The sequence below is a fragment of the Setaria italica genome, chromosome IX (assembly GCF_000263155.2).
Source record: "Setaria italica strain Yugu1 chromosome IX, Setaria_italica_v2.0, whole genome shotgun sequence".
NCBI classification, from domain to species: Eukaryota; Viridiplantae; Streptophyta; class Magnoliopsida; order Poales; family Poaceae; genus Setaria; species Setaria italica.
In genome coordinates, this window is record NC_028458.1 from 46,655,323 (window position 1) to 46,676,358 (window position 21,036).

Sequence of the window (21,036 nt, forward strand, 5' to 3'; positions counted from 1 at the left end):
CGCCACACTCCTTCCCCCGGCAGGGGCCATGGTGGGTGGGGGACGTGGTGGCCCCCTAGGGCCGGATCCGGCGGTGGCCGGCCGCCACTCCTTCCCCCGGCGGCCGCCCCCTCCCCGCGCCCCTCCTCGGCGAGATCCGGGCGGCGGCCCCCTCCTTCCCCCTCTTATCGGTGAGATCCGAGCGCCGGCCCCCTCCTTCTCCCTCCCCCTCCCTCTCCGGCCGCTCCCTCCCCACCGGCGACATCCGACGGCCGGGGCCGCCCCTCCCTCCCTCCCCCAATGGCGAGATCCAGGGAGGGGGAGGGAGATGGCGGCGCGCGTGGGCAGGGGTGGAGGGGACGGCGGCGGCACGGGCCGGGGGAGGGAGACGGCATTGGCACGGCGAGATCCATGGAGGGGGAGGGAGATGGCAGTGCGGGCGAGGTGGAGGGAGATGGCGGCGAGATCCAGGGAGGGCTTGGGCCAGTGACGGCGGCGGTGGTGGTGGCCGTCAGTGGTGGCGGCGGCGACGGCGGTGGCCGGCAGTGGTGGTGGCGGCGGCGGTGGTGGCCGGCAGTGGCGGCGGCGACGGCCAGCGACTGGTTTTTTTTATTTTTTTTCTGAAATTGTTGCCGAGTGTTTTTTGGGCACCCGGCAAAGCTTTTGCCGGGTGCCCGGCAAAAAACACTCGGCAAAGTTTGTTTGCCGAAGGTTTTTTGACGTGTGCCCATTGCCGAGTGTTACACTCGGCAAAGGGTTCGCCGAGTGTTTTTAGGACTTTGCCGAGTGCCCTAGGCATTTGGCAATGTTCCTGTGTCCCGTAGTGATCTGCGATTCACCATGAGAAGTACTTTTCAAAATATTTAATTCTCTTTATTTGAAATGTCGTATCGTCGTAGAAAATATTGGTCAAAGGCTCACCGCCGGTCTGTCATGTCATGGTCCTAAACGATATGTATTGATTCGGGTGGAGTACCGCTTGAAAATTCGATATCATCCTATTTAGTCGCCGCTTCGGTACGGTCCAACGTTAACGGGATTTTAGAATGAGCACTCCAGTTTGTAGAATGGCACCTGCATATTTATCACCGGAGAGAAATTTTACCAATATATTTTCTCTGACGTAGCATGCCAAATCACTCCTCCACGCTGAAATTGCCACGCAAAATGACTCCCATGCCCCTAACCTTATCCTTCTGCTCCCCGCGGAGAGAATGGTTGGCCTGGCTCAGGTCGGGACGCGGCGGGCGGGGCATGCGAGTCATTTCGCGTGTTGATTCCAGCGTGGAGGGGTAATCTGGCATGACACGTCGGAGAAAATAGTAAATGCGTAAAATTTATCTCCGGTGACAAATATATAGGTGCCATTCTAAAAGGGAGTGCTCATTTTAAAATTCCGTTAGGGAGCAGAGTTTAAGGCTAGGAGCATGGGAGTCATTTCGTGTGGAGATTCCAGCGTGGAGAGGTGATTTGGTAAATGTGTTGGTAAAACTTCTCTCCGATGACAAATATGCTGGCACCTCAAGGAATGTCCGGATGGCAAATAATTAAATATCCAACATTAACAGCATAATAGTGTGTTCCTGCGAGGTAACGCTGCGATGTTATACACTACAAATTCAGGTAGCATCACACTGCTTGACTCGAAGCCAGCGTGCATTTTGCGAGCTGAAGCTTCAGCTAGAACATGGCATCATCACATGCTGCTGCCGCTCCATTCTTGCTCGTGCTGCTACTCCAACTATGCTCCTCGGGTTTAGCATTGCCCAGTAAGTTCATTGACCAGACCTGTCCTCCGGAGCGGCTGCCGGCGGTGGCTCTGCTCTCCAATGGCGGACCCTTCTTGTGCAATCCGCCGGCGCCGCGCGTTCCGGTGGCCGTGTTCCCCCACGACGTTGACCCGGTGCAGTTCGCGCTGAACCTGGAGTACACCGAGGCCGAGTTCTTCCTCCACGGCGCGTACGGCGCGGGGCTCGACGAGGCCGCGCCGGGGCTGGCGCGGGGCGGGCCCCCGCCGGTGGGCGCCAGGAAGGCCAACCTCGACGAGGAGACGAGGCGCGTCGTCTCGGAGTTTGCCCTCCAGGAAGTTGGGCACCTGAGGTTTGTGATCGACTGACGAGCGAGGAGATCAGATGCTCACGTTGTAATATATTCCTCGTTTCTTGAGAGTAACTGCAAGTTTGCAATCGATCTATGTCCATGATTAATTTGTGAACTGCTGAAACTTGCTATTCACCAGTTAGTGAGCTTTTCCATGGCATGGCAGGGTTATCCAGCAAACAGTTGGCGGGTTTCCACGGCCGTTGCTAAACCTCAGCGCCGACAACTTCGCCAGGGTGATGGACAATGCGTTTGGGTACCGGCTGAACCCTCCCTTCGACCCCTACACCAACAGCCTCAACTTCCTGCTGGCCTGCTACGTGATCCCCTACCTCGGCATAAACGGCTACGTCGGCACCAACCCCATCATCGACGGCTACAAGACCAAGGAGGTAACGTATACTACCTCCGTATCAAAATATTTGTCGACTTTTGATCATGATGTTTAACCATTCACGCATCTTATTCAAGCCATATAAGAACAAGTGAACCACCAATAAGCAGCTGACGCCATTGAAACCTACGCATGTGCAGCTCGTCGCAGGGCTGCTGGGGGTGGAGGCAGGGCAGGACGCGGCGTTCCGGACGCTCCTCTTCCGGCGCCGCGGCGAGGCCGTGCCGCCGTACAACGTCACGGTGGCCGAGTTCACGGACCGCGTGTCGGCGCTGCGCAACCGGCTGGGGCGGTGCGGGGTGAAGGACGAGGGGCTGACGGTGCCCCGCGAGCTGGGCGCCGAGGGCGCCATCTGCACCAACGTGCTCTCCGCCGACAGGGACTCGCTCTCCTACTCCCGGACGCCCGCCGAGCTTCTCAGGATCCTTTACCTCACCGGCGACGAGCACGTGCCCGGCGGGTTCTACCCGGATGGCGCCAACGGGAAGATCGCCAGGTCGTTCCTTGGCAAACCACGTGGCGCCAACGAGTCGCCTAAAAACTAAGCTAAGCTAGCTGCCGGCCGGACCTTTGGTAGCTTCATGGTATCTCTATGAATATTGAATAATGAACCTTAATTTCAAGTGAACAAGGATCAGCTTGTGTGAGCCTAAATATATGTATTGTGAACCTTAATTTGAAGTGGACAAGGTTGTGCGCCTATTTTCTATACGACCATACAAGAAAGGTATTTGTGCCTACGAGAACTGATCACGTTGGTGCAAACATTGTCTTCTTATGGGCCCAATGTGATTGTCTTCTTAATAAAATTGGGAAGGTTGGGAAGGTTGGTTGGGTGGACTGTTGGAGTTCATTTTTTCTCCTTTTTTCCCTTAAAAAGTATTGGAGGTAAGATTAGAAGCCTCTTGGAGTTGGAGTTGCTCTTATGCCCGCAAACAGTGTCGGATGAAGAACAAAAGTAGACGGTGCTACCCTGACTTCATCATATAATTTGACTCCTTACTTTAGCATCTAATTTGAATCCAAAACCACCGCTGATTCTAGATACGAAACTCCATGCCACAGCATAAGGGAATTAAGATACTTTGATTTGACAACATTGTTACCAAGGCACATCATACTCAGAAGGAACCCAACAAACGATCATTAAGTCTTTAGATGTAAGATACCAACTGAAATCACAGCATTGCATCCAAATGGTCTGGAGACATGAAATCAAAACATAGCTAAGGAAGGATCCCTCAAGAGTCGATTCAGGGTGAAACTACGAGCAAGATCTACTGCTTGATCTCAGCCTTCCTCTTCTGCCACAGCCTGTCCAACGAGCTGTCGGCGTCACCCTGTCAAAACAAAATATGAAATCAGAACCTATAATGCAATGATAGAAAAGCATGGTTACATCCAGAGTCAAGCAGAATATAGTAACAGGACACAGAAAATAGTTTTAGTACAGTGTCAAAGATTGTCTCAATCTTTAGTTTATCTCCAACAAATTATTCATTTCATACAAAGAAAAGAAATACTTTACGCTAGCTAACAGCACTAGTTACAAACATCATAAACAAACGTATGGTGTTTTCGTGTACCTGAGTCCATGAAACCACATAGATGTAAAAACTGTGTATTCATTACAAATTCTGATTCCGAACTACAGCAGAAAATTCAACACTGGACTATAACCAATACTGAGGGCATAAAATAAATCATGAAAAGTGCACTTCAGCTGATAAGGTCCAAGAGATGCTGGAATAATCTTCTAAAATTTATATCCATGCATAGTAGCATCCCGTAGCAGATGACCAACAATGTGTTTTGAGACAGAGTGATGCAAATTCACAGTAACAAGGCATTACATTCTAGCTCTGAATTTGACAAACATACTGCAATAAGCATAAGCCAAATTACAAGGATATGTGACAATCACCTGAGCACGGACGAATCCAGAGAGAGCAAATGTGGTGAAGTGACCATCGTACAGGCCATTCTCATCCAAGTGACCAATGTTGATCTGGACAGAGGCATGGTCCTTGGCGATGATGATCCTGTTAGTGGCAGAGCTGCAAGAACAGGAACTTCAAGCTTAGCACACCACATAACCAACAACTAAGAGCAACACCATTTCAATTAGAGAATGAGGCAACCATACCACTTCCTGGGGACGTAGAGGTCCACCATCTTACCCTCCTCGTTCTGCATGGTGACGGCTTGGGGGGACTACAGCAGCAGCGACTACAGAGCACAGAAGTATACAATCCATCAGGCACATGGGTTTCAAAAGAACATCACCATGTACTTGCTACATAGAGAATTAGGAAGCACAAGAGGTTTTCCATGAAGTCCTGTAACAATTCCAACTTGATAAACGAGTCTAAACGTTATTCGTAACTGTGCAAAAACTGCTGTCGAACGGCTAAATTCAGGACTCCCAAGATCAGATCTGGATAAAGCATTTCTTTGCAATTCGACAAAATGATTGGAACGAATTCATCCATGCAGCGAAAGTACCAAACGTCCAGAGTTCATTAATGCATTCCATCTAAGGGACGAAACATGGTAGCACCATTCTACTTGAAACGCTAGCAGTAAACATAATCACAAACCACCGATTCCTCGCAAACCACCAGAGGAGGAGATCCCAAAGACAACCCTTGACTAACGATCAGCGATGCGCGCAAGCACGAACTCTACGAGATTACGCAGCAGATCAATCGGGGGGAGAAGAGGTGAGGAGGCGCACCTTGATTTCTCGAAGGGGAGAGCGGGAGACCGAAGACAGCTGCGGCGGCGGCGTGAGAGGGTTCGGGGCGAGAGGGCTGGTGCAATTTATATGAGACGGCGGGTCGTAAACCCTAGTGTTTGTCTCTGGGCCCGCCGGCAGCGTCACATTCCCTATATTGGGCTGTGTCACCGTGCGCCTTTTTGGACCAATTAGCCCATCAGTAAATGGCCCAGCCCAAACGCGAAAACGGCCCACGTCACAGTACCTCCCCCCTCCTCCCCCCCTCCTCCCTGTTCCGTTTCCCTCCCCACTCCCAAACCAAAGCAGAGCAGGCGGCGGCGGCGGCGGCGGCGGTTGCGGCCATGGAGCTGTCGATGAGCGGCAGCTCGCTGCGGACGTTCGGCCGGTGCGTGACCTTCCTCGCGCGCGTCGCCTCCGAGCTCGTCCTCCAGGCGCACCCCGCCAAGGTTCGCCGCCCAATCTCGTCGTCCCCCGACCGCCGCGTGGGGTTTCCCCAACTGATTCTTACGCGTTCTCTTCCTCTGACGTTTCATGATTTTCATCAGCTGGAGCTGCACACGCTCAACAGCTCGCGGTCGGCGTACGGCTCGGTCTCCCTCGCGCGCGACTTCTTCGACCACTACCACCTCGACGCCGCGGCTTCGGCGCCGTCATCCACGCCGCTGCAGTGCAGCGTCCTCCTCAAGTCCCTGCTCGCCGTCCTCCGCACGCCGCACGCCGCGCTCGACCGCCTCGTCATCTCACTCCCAGAACCTGATGCGCCCAAGCTCCAATTCACTCTCCACTGCCTCAACGGTGCGCATGCACACCTGTCCTGCCCCTTCGTTCCTATCCGGCTATCCTATCTAGGGTTTTGCACTAGGAATTTTCTGTGATTGTGGAACATTTCCCCAATTTTGTGAATTCCGTGCTTTTGGCGCGCCGTTCTCTGCATTCCCGCCATTTTTACGGTTTTGGCGGCTGCCCCTTTCTCTCGTAGCTGTGGTGAACTATAATTTCTCCCAAATCTTCTTTTGCTGCGTTGATAAGGTGTCAGGAAGACGTACTGGATCGTGTGCAGTGCGGAGCCCGAGGTGCAGTCGCTGGCGCTCGACCGGGGTCGGTTCCCCAGCCGCCTCGCCATCCGGCCACGGGAGCTCGCGCGCCTGCTCTCCAACTTCCAGTCCTCGCTGCAGGAGCTCACAATCATTGCCACAGATCCTGCTGCAGTGCTGCCTGATGCTGGCGGGGATGTTGGGGGCAAGGCCGTTGAGCTCCGGAGCTACAATGACCCTGCGAAAGGTAGTTCCTTCTGGTGTGTCGTGGCAGTATGGTTCTCTTTTATTCTTCTTGGATTGGTTGTGGAGGTAAGCGTTTAGGCTGGTGATTGGGTTCTGAATTGGAATGGTTTCTGGAGTTGCAGATGACTGTGACACGAGACTGCACACACAGCTGTGGATTGACCCTGCTGAGGAGTTCGTGGAGTATGTCCATGCTGGTGATCCAGTGGATGTAACCTTTGGGGTAAAAGAACTGAAGGTGATCTATGATCTGTCTTTTGCTCTTGTAATGGAAAATGAACTGGAATACAGTGCGCCTTTGATTGGATCCTAGAATAGTTTTGTAGAAGCAGCTAGTAAATATGGAAAATATATGTTTGTTTGCATCAGCACATGTGCTACATTTGTAACTCCCTACTATTGTGAATACAAATAAACATAACAGCAAGATAAAACTCCATTCAGTGCCATTCTAAAACTACGGATTTCTCCTTGCTATAAGTTTGCTAGTTCTTATATCTCATAATTGCTGGAAGTATGTTTCTTCATGACTTCATGACTAGTGGCATGCTTAGAAAGTTCAAACGTTCTATTGTTGATTTGTTTGAGAAAAGATGCATCGTGTTTGGCATCTGTGTGGATAATTGCTTTGCCTTTCTCATCAAGTAATATTAATAGAGTCTTCACATATTTCTTTCTCTCTTTTTTGTTCCATACTAGGCTTTTTTGACATTTTGTGAAGGGTGTGAGGTTGAAATTCTCCTATTTTTTGAGAAGACTGGCGAGTAAGTTACCTTGCTTATGGAATTTCATTATCTTTTTGAATCGGTCAACCTGAGTTTTCATTGAATTGCAGACCTGTTCTTTTGGTTCCAAGATTTGGATTCGATGATGGATCAGCATCTGATTTTGAAGCTACTCTAGTTCTGGCCACCATGACTGTATCACAACTAGCCGACAGCAATGATGCCCAACAGCCAGCTATATCAGCACAACACAACGGAGAACCAAGGGCTGCTACTACACCATCAGTCTTGAACCATACTAAAATATGGTCAGAGCTTTCAGGTTTGTATCTTCCTAGTAAAATGTTCTTTTTAAGTTACCAGTGGTATGGTTACGCTACACGCATGCTTTCCTGTGTCCAAGTGGGCACCAAAGGGCCTGTACAGATGTAATGGCTACTTTTGGTGCATTGCCAGTGTCAGGCCACAATGAATGGACTGTGACATGCTTGGTGTAATCAAACTAACTGGTGACTGCAAAACTACTTTCATCTCTGAATCCTAGCACTGTCTTATTGCTAAACCATTGGGCTAGTTAAACATAAGCAAAGCTTTCTTAAACAGGTAATACTCCCAAAAGCTTTGAAGCTAACAGAGAAACACATGCCCAGAAGAAGAGTAATGCAAGCACTAGTATGCTGAACGACACGTCAATGCCCAATGTTGCAAATGCTCCACGCATGCCACCAGTTGCAGATAATGCAAACAATACGTATCCTATAAGTCGTTTTCACTTAATCCTTGCTAATTTCTATTCAATGCTATAACTTGTTGCCACATGAAATTATGGACTCACAACTTTCAGTTTGTTGTATTTCTTTCCAATCCTCCAATTAGTATCAGCATATGTTATCAAGGTAAACCTACCAGTACTTTTATAGCTCATTAGCCACATTAAAAAAGAAATGTTTTTCTCTGTTGTCTGCGTCTTAAGGAAATTGAAAACTTTATGCATGATTTATCTGCGATTATCAGCATCCCTCAACATGGAACCTTTTTGCCCTGTGTTTTAAAGATCTTGACAGAGCAAAGCCTAATAGTCTATGTGGGCATGCCTGCCTTCATCATAGTAAATGTGTTTATACTAATGTCGCCTTCACCAGTTAAAGTTATTGTACACTCTGGCTTGCAGAAGCAAAATTTGTTGCAAACATTTTGGATTGTGCCAAATTTATAAGGTACTCCCTCTGTTCCAAATTGTAGGTCGTTTTAGCTTTTTTAGGTTCATAGATATTATTATGCATCTAGATATAGTGTATGTCTAGGTGCATGATAATATCTATGAACCTAGAAAAATCAAAACGACCTACAATTTGGAACGGAGGGAGTAGGAATGAACTTACAATCATGTTAGTTCTATTTGTATAGTTGCACTGAGTGGTCTAGTTGAAGAAGCTATGCTGATATACAGTCGCTGGGTTTGATTAATGGAAAATTTCTAGGACAATGTGTTGATTCCATAAAACTTGCATAGCCAATAACTATGTGGGGAAATATCAGTTACTGTGTTACTGAGAAAAAGTGATCTATTGTATCTAACATTCTGAATTCATGCATGTGTTTTGATGTTGACAGACCTCATTTGTTCATAATCATAACTTGGTAGCTCACTAGCTATAAGATGTTGGAATGATATTATTTGCTTTGTGTTTCCTTAATTAACTTGTACCACAGAATGCAGCATTTGCAAATGGATCACTTGGAAGAGCATCCTGGTTAATTATCACAACACAATCATTCATTACATTACGTCATCTGTTACTGATAATATTTTGCTAACATGCTTTTATGTTGTTGCAGAAGTTCTCAGTGCTATCCCAAGGTCGCAGCATCACCCGAGCAACTGGGTAGGTGCTGATGATCACGACGATGATAATGAGGACGAGGAGCTTCTAGTCCAAACAACACCTCACTACATGGACTGAGGATAAATGTTGATTCTGAAACATGTAGGCACATTTCAGCGTAGCCAATAGTGGATGAACGATTTAGGAACTAGCCAGAGGCTATTCGTCTGCTCTTCGTAGTTCCTGGAGGGCAGGATTTTACGACTTCGACTAACTTTTCCCAGTCATGTAACACAGTGATAGCTCTCTGTATCAAGTATGAGTGTGTGGCTTCCATTTCTTTCCATTATGTATAGAAACATCGAAGGTGATTTGTTCTGATTCGCGCGTAGGTGGACTGTTTATTGTTTCTTCTTTGTATAAACAACATACTTCAGATTTCTTCACAGTTTTCCTCCTCTCCCAATGCTTTTTGTGTGTGCAACCAGCAGCATCTACTTGCTCATGTACTGATATGATGTCGGTGTGCCTGTGTGCGTGAGCACGTGCAGCGCCCATCATCGCGTTGCTGCAAACCTCAGGGGTCAAGGATTTTGTAGCCGATCCTTTTCCCATATTCCAACATCTCCGCGGAGTTTATTTATACAATGGGCCAGCGTAGCTACCCTTTCATCATCACCTGTGGAGCTCTGTTGTGTGTGGCAATTTGGTTTGTTTACGACTGTTCCTGTAGCAGTGTGCGACTAAACAATGTGGTGTTTTCATTTTAACTGCCCTTGGGAGACGGTGAAAAGAAACTGAGATCTGGCATGGAAACTGCTTCCTTTTACTAATGGAAGTTTTGATTCTTCCGAGTATCCTGCATCAGGGCCATGTTTTGGTGCAGGCGCGGAGCTCACCTGGCCATCATTGGAATCCGCATGCTGTCCCGCTGGATTGTCCAAAATGAATGGCCTCATTTCCTCGCCTTTCATTTACCGATCACCGTTCCAAATTATAAGTTATTTTAACTTTTTTTTAGATTCATAGATATTTGTATACAGTTAGGTACCTAAATGGAGTATGTTTCTTTACGGGTTTTGTGTGAATACCTCTGTTTGGCAAAACGTGAGTGTATATATTCATAGGTCATCTCAGTTTTGACTATATATACTCATGTTGAGTGCAAAGGCTTAGAATGTTTTTTTCCTTTCTCTAAAAAATAGGTGATCTCAGTTTGTGAAAAAGGGATTTTTTGAGTTTATGTGCTGCTAATATTTCTGCAGGAAACCGTGCGGTTGCCGATTACTGATGGTGCGTGACAAAAGAAAAAAAAATCTGCGAGAAGATTTCTAAGTCAACCTGCAGCAAGAATCGCGCGCAGGAGCAGAACTGCTAGATGTTTGTGCATTGCCACGCGACCACGCAGTCTCGATGCCATATCAGAAGCAGGTTTATATACATGGCATTTCCTTGTGTAATTTAATTTCTACTACACTATTCTGGAGCAAGGTCAACGTAAGCGCATCACCACATACTCCTACTTCCAGTTCCAGTTCCCAGCAGGCCAGCACTCCCTCTGGTTTAAAGCCTTTTCCCTCTGTTCCCTCCACCGCCCAAGCCGCGCTCACTCGCCACCAGCTGCACCAAGCACCGGCCTGTCGCCGGCTCGCCGCATCGCACGTCTCGAAGCACCGCCGCGCCAGCGCCAACGCCCACCCATGGCCTCGTCACGGCAGGCTGTGCCGCTGCTGCTCCTCCTCGCGGCCGTGGCGGCGCTCGTGGGGTCCGCGACGGCAGGTGCAGAGCTGACGGCCCTCCACGCGCGCATGGCGGCGGAGTGGGCGTGGTCGGCGGCGTCGTCGTCCGACGACGACTCGTGCTGGGGCTCCCCGGAGGAGTGCCCCGTCGTGCACGACGTGGGCGCCGAGGGCGCCGGCGCCGGCGCCGCGGCGAGGGCCCGGATGCGGCTGCAGCAGGCGTACTACTACGACGTGAACACGGCGGCCACCCTGCTGCCGACGGCGCAGTACATCAGCTACGGCGCTTTGATGCGGGACTCGGTGCCGTGCTCCATCCCCGGCGCGTCCTACTACAACTGCCAGCCAGGCGCCGAGGCCAACCCCTACACGCGCGGCTGCTCCGAGATCACCCAGTGCCGCGGCTAGCTACCTGCCTCTGCCTCAGCTCGCCGTCTCTTCCGTTGCTGTGATTGTGTTGTTCTCTCTCGTCTTTCTCTGGCCATCTGCTTGATGGCCTCATTGCTTCCAAGGGGAAGCTGGGAGTGCCTCGGTGATTCACCCCCTGCTGCTATGCTTGTTATTATGCGGATGAAAGAAACTGATTAAACGAGATAGATTGGAGGTTCCTTTTCTCTTCCTTTTGTCTGTTGCTGTGTCAGCTCCCTGATTCGATTCTTGACTGTCTGTGTTCATCACTTGTGTGATACGCTGCACTGCTTTTTTCTGCTCATGGCCGCTAAGCCTTGTCCATCATCTGCAACGATCTTAGCAATACAGTGTTGGATCCCATTCCTCTACACAACTGAATCGCGAAGGACACGCCGCAGAAATGATACCGGTCGCATTTAACTGTTTTACTGTATTCATCTTCCTTGTTTTTCTGTCGCGAAAATGCCTGTTTTGTGTGTTTGGGCGAAAAATCAACTCATTTTCGTTTTTTTTTCTTTGTTGTTCATTTCGCTCATAATTTTACTACAAAAACTGAATGTTTCCAACCATTTTTTTTCCTGGTGGAACAAAGAACAAGTATGGTGTGTCGCGCCATACATGGATGATAACATTGAATACTCCAATTACTAAAGCGTTAAAACCTAACTCAATGCTAAGCACGTACCCTAAGTTGAAATCACATTGGGCATTCTGTAGTGCTAATTGCACTGGGCAATGATTGAATGACGTAAAAAAATGATTCGAACGACGTGTTTGCCTGACAGGGAAATGGAAAGGTAATTTGCTCTAGAGCCTCATACACCTAAAGCCCAGCGACCCATATAATAACTGTACACCTTCCCAAAGCCCAAGAGGCCCACGACAAGCAAACGGCAAGCACTCGACGGCTGTCGACTCATCTGCAGACCAAATTATCCACTCGCTTCGCCTCCCACTCCCCCGAGCTCGCACGCACGCCGCGGCGGAGCGCCGCCGCCGCCATGGCCTCCACGTCCACCTTCCTCTCGATGCGGATCCCCACCCCATCCCCTGCCCACGCCGCCTCTTCGCCTTCCCTCCCGCTTCCCCTGCTCCGGCAGGCGCGGGGCGGCGCGGCGTCCTCGGCTCTGGTGGCACGGGCGGCGCCGGGAGCTCCGTCGCCGCTTTTCAACCCCAGGGGAGACCCTTTCCTGTCCACCCTCGCGGCTGCATCACCGGAGGACCTAGTGGCCGCCGCTGGTGGCGAGCGCCGCGGCGAGGACCACCTGCCGTTCCTCGAGATCTTCCAGAACGCCAAGCTCATGGCCTCGCCCGCGCAGGTGAGGGTTCCGCGCTTGTTTGGGCTGGGGAAACGAAGCTGCTTTTATCTAATATGATGCAGGTCCCAGCAAAAGGAAATAACCGATGGCTCGAGTATGAGACGCTGATGCTCGTTCGAGTACTCCTAGGTTCTAGCAGCAAATTAAGAATGTTTTAGCGTTCCGTTTTCCTAGTTATCTGATAATAAGTTGCTCTAAGTTTGTAATCGTACACGTGAAGCTCAATACACATCAGCTGTATGCTCAGCTATGGTTCAGCATTAGCTGACATGCTAGGTTTGGTATTTGCCACTAGCTCTGTTGAGAAGTATAATCTTATCACATGAAGATATCAATCGCGTTATAGACATTATGAACTTTACCACTAGTATTTTCATGTGTACCTTTGGTTCTGAAATGGTTGGGATACACAATCTTTGCTAAATGTGTCTTGATCTTTTGGCATTTGCACCACATTTTACATAATGATCACTCACCTATGCTTTGTAATTGACAGGTGGAACGTTCTAGCAGTTCTTACAGTCAACACAGACCTAGAAGGCCTCCACCAGATTTGCCTTCATTGCTTCTTCATGGTCGAATTGTTTATATTGGAATGCCGGTATGAATTTGGACCATGGTTCTCACTTCTCACTTCTCAGTAGGAACCTTTTGTTCATTTCATTTCATTACTTTGCATTTGCTACTTCCAAAGATAACAAACTTTATGGGGCTCTATTAGGCTGGATAAACAATCTGACTCAGTGCAAAATTCTGAGCTGTAAAACAACAACAGCTTGGTTGCACCTGACAGTGCACCATAGTTCATAGTTTGAACTTTACCTCATTCCACACTCGACGTATAGTGGTATAAGCAAGGGAGAGTGCGGTACCATTGGGTTCTGCTGGGACAAAAGCTGCTCGCTAGTGATCCTCAACAGTGTTTTCTCATTCTGTACCATTGTTTTTACAACAAGATGCCATTTGTAAAGGATTGTTCATATTACTTAATTAGGTGCCAAAGGTTCAGATTGCTACCTGCATAAATCTGAAAGCATGCGAAGAAACCTTTGTGATAGTTTCCTTGCCTGACATTAAAAGACTGGTGTTGTTTGGTTTGTGCTGAAACCAACCCTGCCAAAATTCGGCAAGCCCCAAGAAGTTTTGGCAGTTGGCACCTAATTCAATTCTAGCCGGGGCCTGCCAAAATTTTGGCAATCCCAATTCCTCGGTCATATCCTGTACATTTTGTTGCCAGACTTTGGCCAAGTACGGGCAGCTAATTCCTTAACTGAAATTTTGGCTAGCCAAATTTTGGTAGTGCTAGTTTAGGAGTGCACATGCAAAGTATACAGCTGTATACCTGACCTCTGTTTCTATCTACACCACACAAGTTGCATTGATATCTCTGATTTGGTGCTACCTTCTTACTCCTGGTTATTGTTATGCACATAGGATTAGCTTTCAGTTTGGTCAGATAAGTTAGGAGTCCAGGTTTCAGGGGATTAAGTTGTTAGCTTCGGTTAGGATTTGGTTTACTAGCAGATAGATATTCATCTTGTACTTGTGCGTGGGGCAAAAGCCTGGCTTATAAATATGAGAGCCATTGTAATCTGAAACAACAAGTAATAGAATCAATCTAGTTCCCCAATCTATTCTCTTTATCCCTGCCTCCATGTTGCGGCGTCGATCACAGCACCCAAGCCGCGGCCTCGAGGTCCAGGGCCACGTCCATATACCTCTCACGAATACACCCTGCACCATATCCCAGCCACGAATATCCCTGCCCATAACAGTTATAAGCTTGCTGCCCACCCTTCAGGCATGCATCTCAACACATGAATCAGTGGTGTGCGTATAATAGGATTAATAGCGACCACATGTCCAACATATGTTTATCACTATTTTCCACCAGTGCTTCGTTCATCAGAGTGGATACTTTTGATATCTGAGTACATACCGCCTTTAGTATATTTCTACCATATTATTTTTACTGGTAAATTGTACAAGGAAACATTTCCTTCACATAGTGTACACTGGGCACATACTTTCAGTTCGATACTTTGACAAAATGATGCTCTTTAATTTATCTATTGCCACTTTTAACTCAGCTCTAGTTCACAAATCACATCCAGTAAATATGTACAGTGTTTTGTCAACACTGCAGAGGAACCTTACTTATGTACAAATCAATTGCTAAAGATCACTGATTTTGATGGTTGGACAAATTTTGTTTTCAGTATACATCTACTCATTTCGTTATAAATTTATAACAATTATTTCTTCAATATGAAACATAACTTCTATACAGTATGCTGTAAGAGTTGGATTGATAATTCTTTAAGCATATTCCATGACCTCACAAGATTATCTTTTGTTGCTTTCTAGTTGGTGCCAGCAGTGACTGAGCTTGTTGTTGCCCAGTTGATGTACCTTGAATGGATGAACAGTAAAGAGCCTGTTTATATATACATCAACTCAACAGGAACAGCTCGTGATGATGGTGAACCGGTAAGTAAAATTGTTCAGTTGGTGGCTTGCTCTCAAGTGTCTCTAACATTGTGGTTAAGTATCTGTAGACTACAGCTTATTCATGCTAAATTGGATGAACTATGAGGTCTCATGTAGCATTTGCTCATTGTTATGAATCTTATGATAGCCAAATTGTTCTTTAATATTATTGTCAACATTTGTCAGGTCGGGATGGAGAGTGAAGGTTTTGCCATCTACGATGCAATGATGCGTATGAAAGCTGAGGTGCTCTACATTCACCATCTGCAGTTCATTAGTTCAATATTAATCATCTGGTACAGACTGAAGTGCAGTAAAATCTTCTTGAAAATGTTTACTGTCTGCAAAGAAGATATAGTTGTTTTCAAAGAAAATTTTTACCATGCGTGCAATATAGGAGTCTCGCTGTGTCTTGTTTGGTAGAGATTATTAGTGGATAGCCTTTTTTATCATTTGTTTGAAATGGATGGCACACGCAAAGACAAACTGATCGTCTTCACTGTTCTTTCTGCATTTATTTGTTCAACAAGAGAGTGGTCATGAACAACCCTGTTTGTATTTGCACTGGGAAATGATGTTTTGAACTTGGTGGATCCCTGTTTTTATCAATGCAAGATTAGGATGGGATGCTTGCAGCGAATGAAGTTACAATGTCTACAGTGTGAATTTTGTTCAAACTTTATCTATTTTCTCTATATATAGTTCTCCTGATGAAGTTACTTTTTGCTGTGCAGATCCACACACTCTGTATAGGAGCTGCAGCTGGTCATGCTTGTCTTGTGCTTGCAGCTGGAAAGAAAGGCAAACGCTATATGTTCCCTCATGCTAAAGGTATCGACATGTCAACTTCCACATCAGTTTAGTTTGTTGAGAAATACTCTCTTTTGCTGGTCATTTTCTGCTAATTTTTGAGATTCTTACTTGCATGCCAGCTATGATTCAACAACCTCGTATACCATCATATGGGATGATGCAAGCATCAGATGTTGTTATTCGAGCAAAGGAGGTATGAGCTGTGATTTTTGTTTCTTATTAGCTTGTATTTCTTGAATACTATGTTCTATGCTGGTTTATGCTAATCATGTATGTATCCATACACTCGGTTACGCACGGTCACTTTTCCTACTTACAGCTTTGTGAAAGGTGAACACATTTTTAATCACGACCTAATATTTACATTCTTATTTGCTTCTTGTAGGTCGTGCACAACAGGAACACATTGGTCAAGCTTTTAGCAAGGCATACGGGAAATGTATGTTTGTGTATTTCTTATGCTACTCTGTATCTGTATTGATATATGTTTCTGACAGCTGGGACATAATTATCTTTTATAACAGCCACCAGAGAAAATAGACAAGGTAATGAGAGGGCCATTTTACATGGACTCCTTGAAGGCAAAGGAGTTTGGAGTCATTGACAAGGTAATTTATTTCTTTGTCAGTGATTTTTGTAGCCTTCATCTTTTTCTAGTTCTTGGCATATCTGAAATGTGGACAGATAGTTGCTACTTATTGTTTAGGCAGCATTATACATTTGCATAAGACAGAATCGTGATTCAAATTTGTCCCCTATTAGAAGATGAACTTTCAGCTGCCTATTAGCAGTATGTGCTAAAAGGTATTGGCTACATACAGGCTCTTGTTTTGTCCAAACGGGTTGATTCTTAAGGTTGTGTGATTATCAGATCCTTTGGCGCGGTCAGGAGAAGTACATGGCTGATACGCTCTCCCCAGATGAGTGGGACAAAGTTGCTGGAGTCAGACGCCCTGATCTAATGTGATGTTGCATACTGGAACATCAGTACTTAGTAAGATTTTTCACTGCTCAGTAGATGGCATTGTTATATGAGTCTTTATTTCAATACAAATTGCATATCATCACCTGAACTGTGAATATTTATTGACTTCTATTTTGACATTGACACATTGTGCATGTTAGGCTCAAAGCTTGCAAGGGGGCGGAAACAGCTGTCGCTGAACAATAACGCTCAGTTGTCAATTGCGACTGTCGGCAAGAGCCAAGGGGAACTTGTATTACTAGATAAGTGTAGATTAGAGCACGGCCCATCAAAATATTATGGTGTCTGGATGAGAGCTGGGACGAGCTTTCCACGAAGCCATTGTTGTTCCTCTCATTAGTATCAGGCCGGATTTTGGTATTTACTGTTAGTATATAGTCCACCCATTTTGATCGACCCAAATGTTGAACTAGCCAAGCTCATAGTATTATCAGCACGAGATGACGATTGGGGATGTGATATGTTACCTAGAAATTTCCATTGCCAGAATGCCCTTATGATCTGGACGTCTGCGAATCCGATCTACGAGCCACCTACAATGATCGGTATCCAGTGCACTTGGTTTCTGCTACATTTTTTTGGGCTCTGCTGGACACCTCTTTATTTTTTAGCCTAAATTAGGTTCGATGTGCTCCTTGAACCTTTCCACGTTGTTTTGTGCAAGCTACAAGGCTCGCCCGCAGCTGTTTCTTGACTAGTGATGGGCAACGTCATGGCTTTGCAGCTTGTCTTTGTTAAAAGGAGTCTTTTGTTGATCCGAGCTCTTGCATTATTGGCGGTCCAAGGGTGGTGAGCGTGGCTGGCTTTTGGGCATGCGAGAGGGCCTTCCTTTCCTTCCCCAAGTTGCAGCAAAATCAGAGACAGATCCAGGCCTAACTTGTGACGCTGACGCAGAGAGACTGGAGAGAGCAAGCTGAGGTAGTGCCCGTTGTGGTTGCTGCTGTTGGTGTTGGGTGTGACCGTGGCTTCTGCTTCCGGTAACGCCAGGATACCGTCTCCCGGTGGACGCTTTCCGCAACGCCGAGAGAAGCGAGAACTTTTGCGGCTCACACAGGTATATAAAAGTTAAAAAAATTGGCTACGAGGCGTGCGATGGGTGGTATATTCTGTAGGTGTCGAAATGATAGGACGCGTTATGCAATTGTGGGTGTACTGTACACACGGACCTAAGGTTTGGATGTGCTAAGTGTTAACCCATACTCGATTGCTAAGTATGCACACGTGTTAACCTCAATTGGAGCTATCCGGACACAAGTATGAATGATTCACTAGGCTGAATAGCTTCAAACATATGTTTCTCTCGAACCGTGGGTGGTCCATCTTCATGACCGCTTTTAATCGTGACGAGGCTAGTTGATACGAGTATATATATGTGTTTATTTTGTAAGGAAAATTTAGTATTTGGATATACTATTTCAACAATTCAATATATTTTTTTAGTAATTCATACGTTAAATTTTAAAGTATTTTTCACAAATTATTGAATTAGCATTATCAGATGCTTTAATCAAAGCGGTTAAAATGTGAATCGTGCAAAATAAGAAAATGAATGACAAAAGGAGTAAAAAAAATTGAAATTCTACATATGATGTGGTCCGACGTGGTAGCACAACTTGCATTTTGGAAGGTTGCTTCTCAGCCTTGGTTGACGAAGCCGTCTGTGAATCACTTATATCTATACTTAATATTAAAGCAAGTAATGCTTCTGCCAAGTTTTTCTTGGCCGTCGTGGTTAATTTGCAAAAAAAGTCCCTTTACTTTCATAGAATCAACCCGCAATCCATATTCTGAAGAGAGGAGGGCTCGAGTGGAAAAAGGAGGGAAGGAAGGGGGTCAAAAGGGAAAAAGCTTCTCATTCGGCGGGGGTCCCCGTGCCGACCACGCCGCCCCTCCCCGACCTCGGCCGTGCCGCCACACTGGCGACGCCCACGCCCCCCTCCACCTCTCCGGTGCCAGTGAACCCACCGCCGACCCCGGCGAGGCCCGCGCCCGCAGCCAATCCGATCCCACCAGCCAAGCCCCCGTCAGCGACACCTCCCTCGTCCGCGGCGTCGATGGAGGTGCTCCCGCTCACGGCAGCACCTTCGCAAAGGCGCTCATGACGTCCACCAGCTTTCCACTCGAGCCTCGACGCACGCGCGCTCGGCCTTGGCAGACGGCTCCTCCGCGACGCGTTCCCGACCTTGGTCATATGGGCAAGCACGCAGGTCCGACGCAGATCCCGCAGGCCTGCGTGAACTTGAAGACGGTGTTGTACTTGCGGAATCGGGAGCGGAGCTGAATCCCCTGAGCCAGACGAGGGCGAGGGTGAGGAGCGCGGACCCAGAGACCATGAAAAGGCCGACACCGCCCTCCCAGATGCTGCGCTTGCCGAAGCCATAGTCCCCAAGGGGCTGGAGGGTACAGTGCCACAGCGTGCGGGGGGCGGCGATGAGCGCGGCGAAGGGGTTGTTGTTGGTGGCGTTCGAGGCGGGCGTGGCGAGCAGCGAAACGCGGTGGGGTCTGAGGGCAAGGAAGGCGGCGCGGAGGTGCGGGTGGGAAGAGGCAAAGAGGAATGGGTAAGGGAGGAAGAAGAAGAATCGGAATCGGGATCGGAATTGGAGAGCAAAAGAAGGGAATCGGAATCAACCCAAGCACATCTGCTTGTCGACACCCAGGCGCACCACCTAAGCATCTCAACTCTCAAAGAAGAAGGGGAAAAAAGAAAAGAAAAAAGAAAAAGAAAGAATAGCTTCGCTCGGGATTTGAACCGGGACACCACAAAACTCTCTCATTAGTTAATTTCGGTCTTTAGTTAAGGTATAGTATATTCTAAATACCAGAGACTAATCACGATCTCTACTTAATATTAAAGCAGGTAAGGTTTTTTCCCCGTGGAGAAGCTGAAGAAGATCCGGCAGCTGCTGGCGATGTCGTAAATGGAACACGAACTCGTGCACAAACTGTTCAGCAGGCTTCATGATTCGTGATTACTCCATTGCTTGAATGTATCCTCGCTACATTTTTCAGAATTGGTGGGATGTGGATCGATTCAGCATAGCATCAAACAATAAATATTTTGGTTTATAATCGAGAAATGAATAATTATTTCAGTATAAGGATATATGTTAAGAGAAATGCAAAAAATATATATAGTGATACAAATAGAAAAAACTACGAGTTTTAAAAATATGATTATCATTTCACCGTAGTAATGCACGGTCATTCTGCTAGTTCTTGTATAATCCCTCTATGTCTCTTCACCAACCGTAGCTATTTTATTTATAGTATATAATTTGTGTTTCATAATCTATATGTATCTATTATCTTAGATTGTTATAATCTCTATCCCATTTGAACGTGTTCTAAATTCACTCAATATATAGCGTCTTATAGATGACAATTATATGACATTTTTATATGATGTTACTTCTAATTTTAGTGAACAAAAATATCAGCAAAGGAATACATATGAATCAATATGACATAAGTGGACGTCATGAACCAATTGATGTACATAAAGTGCATATAGAAGCATAATATTGGAATTGTCATTAAGAGGTAAGAGCATATGGAGGTAAACATATTGTTGGAAGGGGTGGATCCTGAAGTTAAAGTTTAGTCCGTGTCACATCGGATATTCGGATGCTAATTAGGAGGACTAAATATGAGCTAATTATAAAACTAATTGCAGAACCCCTAGGCTAAATCGCGAGACGAATCTATTAAGCCTAATTAATCCATCATTAGCGAATGTTTACTGTAGCACCATATTGTCAAATCATGGACTAATTAGGCTTAATAGATTCGTCTCGCGATTTAGCCTAGGGGTTGTGAAATTGGTTTTGTAATTAGCCTATGTTTAATACTCCTAATTAGTGTCAAACATTCGATGTGACAAGGACTAAAGTTTAGCTCAGGATCCAAACACGCCCTAGAGGGAGAGGAATGCGGACCTTCAATGACAAAGAGGAAAGTCTAGACGTGTTAATCCAGGGGATCAAGGGCGAGGCTAGTTTGTGGGCTGTAGTCGGACGTCATGAACCAATTCTAGTATTTCCTCTCTCATCAAACAGTCGGTTCGTAGCGTGGTGCCGTGCTACGGAATCCAGGCGGCCCAAGACGCGATCCCCATCTCCTTTTTCCGTCGTGGGCAAATTGCACGAGGAGAGGAGGCGCCCCTCTCCCTCCCTATCGGCTGGACAGCATGGTCTCACCTGTCGCGCCGCTACCCTGCGATTGGTGGTCGCGGCGGC

General features: G+C 46.9%; 5 protein-coding genes across 7 annotated transcripts in view; 4 read left to right on the plus strand and 1 right to left on the minus strand.

Moving 5' to 3' along the window:
* Nucleotides 1-3,302, plus strand: part of LOC101771345 (desiccation-related protein PCC13-62) — a 9,468-nt gene extending 6,166 nt beyond the window's left edge. Inside the window, exons 1-3 of one of the 2 annotated variants that reach the window (XM_004984352.2) lie at nucleotides 1,574-2,079; nucleotides 2,246-2,471; nucleotides 2,614-3,302. In XM_004984352.2, the coding sequence (XP_004984409.1) occupies nucleotides 1,667-2,079; nucleotides 2,246-2,471; nucleotides 2,614-3,018 (1,044 nt within the window). In that variant the 5' untranslated portion in view covers nucleotides 1,574-1,666 and the 3' untranslated portion in view covers nucleotides 3,019-3,302. Of the gene's footprint in view, nucleotides 1-1,573; nucleotides 2,080-2,245; nucleotides 2,472-2,613 lie in introns of those variants that run through there. The other variant, XM_004984351.4, reaches the window with a different exon arrangement.
* Nucleotides 3,303-3,540: 238 nt separating this feature from the next.
* LOC101771739 (40S ribosomal protein S21) lies at nucleotides 3,541-5,322 on the minus strand. The gene is made up of 4 exons (XM_004984354.4): nucleotides 5,211-5,322; nucleotides 4,620-4,702; nucleotides 4,398-4,530; nucleotides 3,541-3,813 (listed from the first exon to the last, which is right to left on the minus strand). Exons 2-4 carry the CDS (start codon nucleotides 4,667-4,669, stop codon nucleotides 3,751-3,753), a joined length of 246 nt encoding a protein of 81 aa, XP_004984411.1. The 5' UTR covers nucleotides 4,670-4,702; nucleotides 5,211-5,322; the 3' UTR covers nucleotides 3,541-3,750.
* A 170-nt stretch (nucleotides 5,323-5,492) lies between these two features.
* On the plus strand, nucleotides 5,493-9,510 carry LOC101772688 (cell cycle checkpoint control protein RAD9A). 2 transcript variants are annotated; one of them, XM_004984356.4, is made up of 9 exons: nucleotides 5,493-5,659; nucleotides 5,759-6,008; nucleotides 6,243-6,494; nucleotides 6,616-6,731; nucleotides 7,193-7,257; nucleotides 7,329-7,540; nucleotides 7,822-7,969; nucleotides 8,932-8,972; nucleotides 9,058-9,362. In XM_004984356.4, exons 1-9 carry the CDS (start codon nucleotides 5,555-5,557, stop codon nucleotides 9,180-9,182), a joined length of 1,314 nt encoding a protein of 437 aa, XP_004984413.1. In that variant the 5' UTR covers nucleotides 5,493-5,554; the 3' UTR covers nucleotides 9,183-9,362. The 2 variants fall into 2 exon arrangements, with proteins under 2 accessions (XP_004984413.1, XP_014661342.1); XM_014805856.2 differs by having other exon boundaries at nucleotides 5,493-6,008; nucleotides 9,058-9,510.
* Nucleotides 9,511-10,744: 1,234 nt separating this feature from the next.
* Nucleotides 10,745-11,191, plus strand: LOC101773097 (rapid alkalinization factor). Its single transcript, XM_004984357.1, has one exon. The coding sequence runs from the start codon at nucleotides 10,745-10,747 to the stop codon at nucleotides 11,189-11,191; it is 447 nt and encodes a 148-aa protein (XP_004984414.1).
* An 886-nt stretch (nucleotides 11,192-12,077) lies between these two features.
* Nucleotides 12,078-17,326, plus strand: LOC101773507 (ATP-dependent Clp protease proteolytic subunit-related protein 3, chloroplastic). Its single transcript, XM_004984358.2, has 10 exons — nucleotides 12,078-12,513; nucleotides 13,010-13,114; nucleotides 14,881-15,003; nucleotides 15,190-15,249; nucleotides 15,738-15,834; nucleotides 15,936-16,009; nucleotides 16,202-16,255; nucleotides 16,341-16,424; nucleotides 16,688-16,810; nucleotides 16,942-17,326. The coding sequence occupies exons 1-9, from the start codon at nucleotides 12,196-12,198 to the stop codon at nucleotides 16,781-16,783; spliced, it is 1,011 nt and encodes a 336-aa protein (XP_004984415.1). The 5' UTR covers nucleotides 12,078-12,195; the 3' UTR covers nucleotides 16,784-16,810; nucleotides 16,942-17,326.
* Nucleotides 17,327-21,036: the final 3,710 nt, after the last annotated feature.

What these genes read in the sequence shown, in the direction of transcription:
- LOC101772688 (XM_014805856.2), top strand. Translation starts at nt 5,555, where the DNA reads ATGGAGCTGTCGATGAGCGGCAGCTCGCTGCGGACGTTCGGCCGGTGC. An exon ending in CACTCTCCACTGCCTCAACG is followed by an intron (nt 6,009 to 6,242) that starts GTGCGCATGCAC and finishes TGCGTTGATAAG; the next exon opens with GTGTCAGGAAGACGTACTGG. An exon ending in TCACTTGGAAGAGCATCCTG is followed by an intron (nt 8,973 to 9,057) that starts GTTAATTATCAC and finishes ATGTTGTTGCAG; the next exon opens with AAGTTCTCAGTGCTATCCCA.
- LOC101773507 (XM_004984358.2), top strand. Translation starts at nt 12,196, where the DNA reads ATGGCCTCCACGTCCACCTTCCTCTCGATGCGGATCCCCACCCCATCC. An exon ending in TTGTTTATATTGGAATGCCG is followed by an intron (nt 13,115 to 14,880) that starts GTATGAATTTGG and finishes GTTGCTTTCTAG; the next exon opens with TTGGTGCCAGCAGTGACTGA. An exon ending in TAGCAAGGCATACGGGAAAT is followed by an intron (nt 16,256 to 16,340) that starts GTATGTTTGTGT and finishes CTTTTATAACAG; the next exon opens with CCACCAGAGAAAATAGACAA.
- LOC101771739 (XM_004984354.4), bottom strand. Translation starts at nt 4,669, where the DNA reads ATGCAGAACGAGGAGGGTAAGATGGTGGACCTCTACGTCCCCAGGAAG. An exon ending in CTCTACGTCCCCAGGAAGTG is followed by an intron (nt 4,531 to 4,619) that starts GTATGGTTGCCT and finishes CTGTTCTTGCAG; the next exon opens with CTCTGCCACTAACAGGATCA. An exon ending in CTGGATTCGTCCGTGCTCAG is followed by an intron (nt 3,814 to 4,397) that starts GTGATTGTCACA and finishes TTGTTTTGACAG; the next exon opens with GGTGACGCCGACAGCTCGTT.
- LOC101773097 (XM_004984357.1), top strand. Translation starts at nt 10,745, where the DNA reads ATGGCCTCGTCACGGCAGGCTGTGCCGCTGCTGCTCCTCCTCGCGGCC.